The sequence below is a fragment of the Cornus florida genome, unplaced genomic scaffold (assembly GCF_030987335.1).
Source record: "Cornus florida cultivar Cherokee Brave unplaced genomic scaffold, ASM3098733v1 CherokeeBrave_3.0.0_Hap2_Chr01, whole genome shotgun sequence".
Taxonomy (NCBI): domain Eukaryota; kingdom Viridiplantae; phylum Streptophyta; class Magnoliopsida; order Cornales; family Cornaceae; genus Cornus; species Cornus florida.
In genome coordinates, this window is record NW_026775571.1 from 102848286 (window position 1) to 102855264 (window position 6979).

General features: G+C 36.3%; 1 protein-coding gene across 1 annotated transcript; it reads left to right on the forward strand.

The window, feature by feature from the left end:
- LOC132310359 (AT-rich interactive domain-containing protein 2-like) lies at positions 1-3531 on the forward strand. Its single transcript, XM_059808545.1, has 2 exons — positions 1-312; positions 576-3531. The coding sequence occupies exons 1-2, from the start codon at positions 264-266 to the stop codon at positions 1499-1501; spliced, it is 975 nt and encodes a 324-aa protein (XP_059664528.1). The 5' UTR covers positions 1-263; the 3' UTR covers positions 1502-3531.
- The last annotated feature ends 3448 nt before the right edge of the window (positions 3532-6979 follow it).

Below are 6979 nucleotides of genomic sequence, written 5' to 3' on the forward strand. Positions count from 1 at the left end.
TGTTCCTTTGGATTCATAAATTAATTTCTCTCTACATTTGATGCTCTTTATATATATTATTTATTAACATTACATATTCCATAGGCTTATATATAACCTATTAACCATTATATATCTCAATTTTCAAAACTCCCTACAATTTTGTTCCCCATCTTGTCCTGGCAAACGACCACTCTGTTCTTCATTTTCAGAACACATCTAAAACCCTCCGTAAATTTCAGCAATTTCTCACTCAGACAGTCACACCCTTTTGTCTCCATTGTATGTTGGAGAAAACAATTGGTGACTTCGCAAGCCAAACGCTCCTAGGAGGTAACTATTTTTATAAACAAAACAGAGCATAGCAATAGAATGTATCGCCCTCTTTTTTTGCCCTAAACACTAATCAACTTTGATTGATTGCTTATTCCCTGTTTGTTTTTCAAAGTAAATATATTCATTTCTGTTGTACCTTAATTGTGCCCTCCAAAAAAAAAAGGTGAATTTTTTTTTGAAGTTAATGGCAGGATGGTCAGTTTTAAAAGATGGGTTTGCCTTAAACAATCTTGAATTTGACCTTGATTCTTCATTTGAAGGTGGTGGTGTTGATGGTTGTAGTGATAGACTGAGAAGGTTGTTTGACCAAGTGCTTTTGGTTTTTTTGAGAGAGGTGTCTGTAAAGAAATGTGTTCGGCCCATTCCGGCATTGCTTGGTGATGGGCGATCTGTGGATTTGTTTAAACTTTTCTGGGCAGTGAAAAAAAGAGGTGGGTTTGATTTGGTGACAAAGAATGGTTTGTGGTCTCCTGTGGCAACAGAGTGCAGGTTGGATGTTGGGGTTGTAGTGTCAATAAAATTGGTTTATTTGACATATTTGGATGGTTTGGATCAATGGGTAAAGAGAGTCTTTAAAGATAAGAGTTTGAAAAATGGAGAGAGTGAAGTTGTTGGGAAGTTGGACTTGTTATCGTTGGAGTTAGAGAGGGATTTCAGAGGTATATTGTCGAATGGATCTCCACTGAAGCACAAAGATGGTAAAGTTGTTGAATTTGAATCTAGTAAAAATGCCGACTACATTGATTCGGATAATTATAATAGGGAAATGCATTTGTCAGATGCCGGAAACATTAATAAAGTGCATGACAATGCACAGAGAATTCCTAATGATGATGACAAAAGATTTTGTGTCGATAATGATAATGGTGTGGTGGTCTCAGATACAGGTAGTGATAAGAAAGTATCTAATTCTCAAAAGAGGAAACGAGAATCCTTTTCTTTGTCGGAAATGCTGAATTGGGTGATGCAGGTTGCTAAGCATTCCTATGATCCTGCATTCGGTAGAACACCCGAGTGTTCTAAGTGGCACGAGGATGCAAGAGAGGATTTTCGGGCCCAGGTTTTGTTGGCAAGGGAGGCACTCTATATAAAAAGGCAAGTTAATCCTCGCATTGAAGAATCCCTCTTGCAGGTACAAGTTTGTTATCATCTTAATTTCATTCTCTTTAACCTTTCAAATTTATAAGATATAAATCTCTAGATTATTATGCTAGTTGGTGTTACATCTTGATCAAGGTGTTGGTTTTTGCAGCATGATCACATTAAAAATACCAAGTTCACATGCATAGGATAGTTATCATATCTTAAGGGTGGCATCTTTAAGTATTTATTTGTGTGGTTCTCGCTTCCTGGAATTACTAACCAGAATGAAGTTTCAATTCTCATTCTTCCTTTTTTATATTATACCTTTAATCAAATAAACATCGATCATATGATGTCATGTTTCCTTACTTCTTATGCAGCAATGTGTTAAATCAGTCTCTTTTATAAGAATTAAACAACAATGACAACAACAATAATGACGGCAACCAGAGTTTATCTAACCTGTAGTTATCTTTATTAGGAACTAGCTTCCTGAAAACCAGAGTTTGCTTCATCATACTCTGCAACTTGAGCATTTACTTTACACATGCAATGTGCTAGTGAGATACAATTAACTATTTGTAACCTTAGATTCTTTCGCTTGAAAAGGATCAAGTGATACATGGAGTTGAGAGAATAGAGACTTAGGTATTGACATCATTGCTGGCTCAATTCAATTTGAGGCATCGGTTCCTTGAATTCTAAATATTCATGTATCTTTTCGCTTCTTCTTAGCAATCAAAATAAATTGTACAAAAAGTTATCTCATACATATATAAATGCAAATGAACAAATACGAATGCTCATAAAAAAATTCAATATTACTTCCCATATATTGAACTATAATAGCATGTAGATTACTACTTTTGATAAGAACAAACTACTTAACTTGAAAATGAATTAGAAGAGCATAAGAAGAAAATTGAAGCTCAATTAGGTGAATTACACTCACACCTGTTGAGGTTATGCCCTAATTACACACGGTGGTCGGAATGGCCTACATCACACTGACTACCCCTGTCAGCGTTAAACAACAAATGGACATTACTTTTGTATGAATTGTCATTTTTGCCCTTGGTTGATTTAACATTATTTTAAAGAAAAACTGTTACAACTTGAAAAGACCAAATTATCCCCTTGAAAAACCCAATATTTCTCTCTACCTTCTCTTTCCCGTCACCACCTCCTCCAATCTGCCACCACCACCGTTGCAGCCGACCACCTCCTTCCTATCTCTCTACCTCTCTCTTCAACACCCCCTCCCCCCTCCCCTCCCCTCCCCTCTCTCCAAAAAAACCCTACAAAATCCCCAAACCAGTCCAAGCCTTATCATCATCATCCGATGACACCAAGGGACAATGAGAATGCTCTTAGCTGCGATTTTGATATAACTATAAACATACTCACGAATAAATGAAGATGTAGAAACTATAGGCATACTCAATGAACTCAACAATGCATTAATCCATCTATTTGGGGTTGGTTACATGAAATCTGTTTTACCATTCTGCTCTATCTAAGACTATAACTTCAATTAGATCAGAGATAATGATATGTTTATTCACTCTTCAACCCATCTAATTTTGGTCTTCCCATTCCTTAACGTTACCCATAATGTGGGCATCATTCTTCCTTACTTGTGCATTTATTAGTTTTTGCCACCCATTATCATACCCTTTTTAGTACCTTCATTAACCATTTGCTATAAATTTTGTCATAGGCCTTCCCCACCTTGTCTACCATTGGTGTACTTATACTAATGCATTTATTTTTAAATCAATTTGATGTATTGCAGCTCTAGAAATAGCAACTTAAGAAAAAAAAATCTTGTAAGTTGGTTTTGCCTAGGAGGGACCTACTTGTGACTCTGCATAATTAATTTGAGTAAAGATGAATCATACTTCATGCTTTTCTGAAGTTAGTAAGCTGGTGATTCCGTTTATTTTATGTTTTAACGAGTTCTAGGAGTCAAAAAATATTTTTTATAATTTGTAAATTTGCTGGTTTTGTGCCGTAGTAGTGGTCTATACTCTATATGTCATATTCTAAGTCAGGAGTCTTCATTTGTGGACCTAAATCAGTTATATATCTCAAAATCCTGTAATATGGAGACAAAGTCATGTTAGATCAGGGACGGAGGTTTGGGGGGGGGGGGGGTGCGCATGATGTACATGGGTAGTAAGCTATTGGTTAAAAAAATTCTGAGGGGGCACTTTCAGTGACACTTTGTATAAAAAAATTTAAAAAAAAAAAAAATTCAGGGGGGCACGTGCCACCCCTGGTCCTATACTCCCTCCATCCATGTGTTAGAGACCAAGGATTACTTAGAGGTCTATATATGTATAATTATGTGATACTTCTGATTCTATAAAAACAAGTTTTAAAGAAAAATTTCAGCAATTGTGCCTTTTGGCGATTGCTTTTTGCAACTCAAACCCTTATTAGTGTGATGGCTAGGGAAATCTAGGAGTGATTCCTAGCTGCTTCTTTTACCTGTCTCAAATTTGTACTTCACTTTCATGCCTTTAAGTTTAAAAGCCCATGGCCAGATATTATTGCACCCTTTAAGCCCTTGTAGAAAAGACTAACGCATCCCTCTTTCAGTAATTTAACCACAACACTTGAAAAGAACCTAAATCAGCAAAGGTACCATACACGATTACTCTCCACAGCCCCTATAAGAGTCCTGGAAGTCTAGGCTTCCTTGCCTAGTTAAAACCTAAACTGTCCTCTTTCTTACATCTGTTCTAAATCCTAAAACCTTCCCCACCTACTTTTACCCCAAAAGAAGGACTACTAATAATAAGATCTGAATGACCTTCAGTAAAGTTGTCTTGCATCACATTTTATTTTATTTTTTCCCCAACCTTACTGCTCATCTGTTAAAACTTCATTTGAGCCACACCAGTTGTCAAAAAATTTATTGATTGCCCAACATTTTTTTTATGATGGACCATGCTTATGGTTGTTTATACCTGTTGTTTTAATTAATACATCTTTATCGAGCAATGCATCAACTGCAACTTCACCCTTCATATACAACAACCCAAAATACTTGATCCCAAGATCGTTCTACTCTGTTGGACTAGCTTTTGTACCTGTCCCCTAATGTGTGAAACATGTTCCCTAATTCTCACTGCACGCGAGTTCTGAAAACTGACAGGTCGCTTTGAAGGAATGCCTTATTCCAAAATCCTGACATTTATCACTACACCATTTCTATTATAGAACACAAGCTGGGAACTCATAGATTGATGTTCATATGGTCTGAGTTGTCTGACGCTTGACTTTTGTACTTGTCCCCTAATTTGGACCGTGGTGGGTCCCACATCTCTTGTGAGCCAACCGACTATCGGTTGTCGTCACTTGTATCACGGTTCCTTTATTTGACATTTTTTTCTCTTATGGAAGACCCAAAAAGGTAGCAGATTAATTAATTATAGCCATTCTCGCTTCTACTCTGATTTTGCTAAATTAATATCCAAACATCCTTGCTAAGTCTTCCTTATCTGAAAAACTTCTGCTATTAAAAGCATTGGTAGGTACAGGGCCATTAGCCCAGCTGGTATCACCTCCCCCTCAAAGGGGAGGTGATCAGTCAAGCGACTCAAGCCCCATTGTGGGCATTTGTGGGTGTGTCTCGGTATTAACCTTTTTTTTTTCTTAAAAAAAAAAAAAAAAGGAGAAGAAGAAGAAAAGAAAAGAAAAGAAAAGTCATCAGTCTGTAATTTAAACCCTTACTGACTCTGTAGTTTGCCACCTTTCTGAATAGGTGGTTGTCAAGGCCATCCTCTTAGATCATTTATTATGTCTGGTAGAATCACGATGCAAAAGGAAATACATTTATGATGTATATGGATGAATTTACCTTTTTGGTCAGATTGAGAATATAGGATTCTTTTGTTTTTGTTTAATGGGAAAATATGGGAGCTTTGACCTGTAACTAATTAACCTTAACATGGGACTTCTGCATTGAGTTCTGTAGCTGCAAATATATGGCCGAAAATGATGATATTGACAAGCTGAAGTAATTATTTTGATGGAAGGCCAAATATTGATGAGGGGAATCAAGGTAGCATAAAAGTCCAATCATCTTTAGTTAAATCAGATATTGCATGTGATGGGTTTTTGATGAAGTGATCAATGTTCTATCCAAGACTAAAGTTCCGTGATGTAGGCTAATGGAGCTGTATCTTTGCTGGAAGAGCTGCATTAGATCCACTGAGATGAATAGAAAATTACTACCCCCACCTGGTTTAATCAGGTTTCACTTTTGGCTGGTAACATGGGGCTTAGGCTAGCTTAATATTTGGTATATAGTGGATGATCTCAAACCTGCACCATTCTAAGCTCATTTGTTACCGAATCTGAGTTAAGCTCATATCGTATAATTTTTATTTCTATGCATTCTATATGGTGAACATAGATAACCGATTGCCTGTCCCCCTACGGACTGGTTATTGAGCAATATGATAATCATTCACAATAAAAAAAAAAAACAGGCAATCTGCAAACCCATCATTATATGCCAATCTTCATTGCCAAGGAAGAGAAATTATAGTGTGATGAGACCAAAAAACTGTAACATGAACAACCACCACCACCACCTTCCATGTCGAAGACGATGACTATGAGCGAATGGGTACTTGTCGTCTCCGTTGTCCGTCTCTTTGAGAAAGCCCAAATCTGAAATAGAGGATGTCAATCTTTCTCGACCCCTCTGCTCAATTCTTCAATCGATTCTTGGATTTCTTTTCTCGAGAAACAAACAAACGTGGCATGCATGAGTGGGATAGTCTTCCTGCAGTGAAACTAGAGCCATTAAATTAATGACAGCTAGCAATGGGAGTAAGAATTACTCCATTGAAAACGCTTCGAACAAACAAGATGGTTGAAGGGTTTGTTCGAATTGTTGTCAATGGAGCGATTCTTATTCCATATGTTGTTCTCAATTGCGATGACATGCATACTTCTTCTTCTTCGAGATGGCGTTGTTGTGTTGTGTGTTGACGCCTCTATTTATAATAAACTAATAAAGAAATTAGGAAAGCCAAAGATATATAATTAGCCTAAAATCCACGCTAGGGAAACATAAAAAAAGATGAAGTTTAAATTTCTGTTATTTTGCTTTAGGGTTTACATCCATATACGTATGCCCCAAGTATGGAAGTAAAAGCCTTTACGCCAACTTGTAATGAAATGAAATCCCACTACTTTTCCTATTATATATATATATATATATATATATATTCCCTGTGATGATCTTTAAGGTTTATCCGATAGGTTTGGGGTGGGTGTGTGTGTATGTGTATGTCTATTTAACCTATTTTCATTTCTGAATTTCATTGCAAATTTTTATATTTCTCTTTCTGTATCATCTTCTTCATTTGTTCTCTACCCAAAAAATAAAAAAATAATGCTAAGCAAAATTACCATAAAACTTTATTGAAAAAAAATATTGTTGCAAAAATGATTCAATAAAGGAAGAACAAAGAGATTGAGGAGTTGCATGAAAAATTACTATTGACTCCTATTTGACTTCAAAGTCTGAAAAGTTCTAAGATTTATAAATTCTCATCCA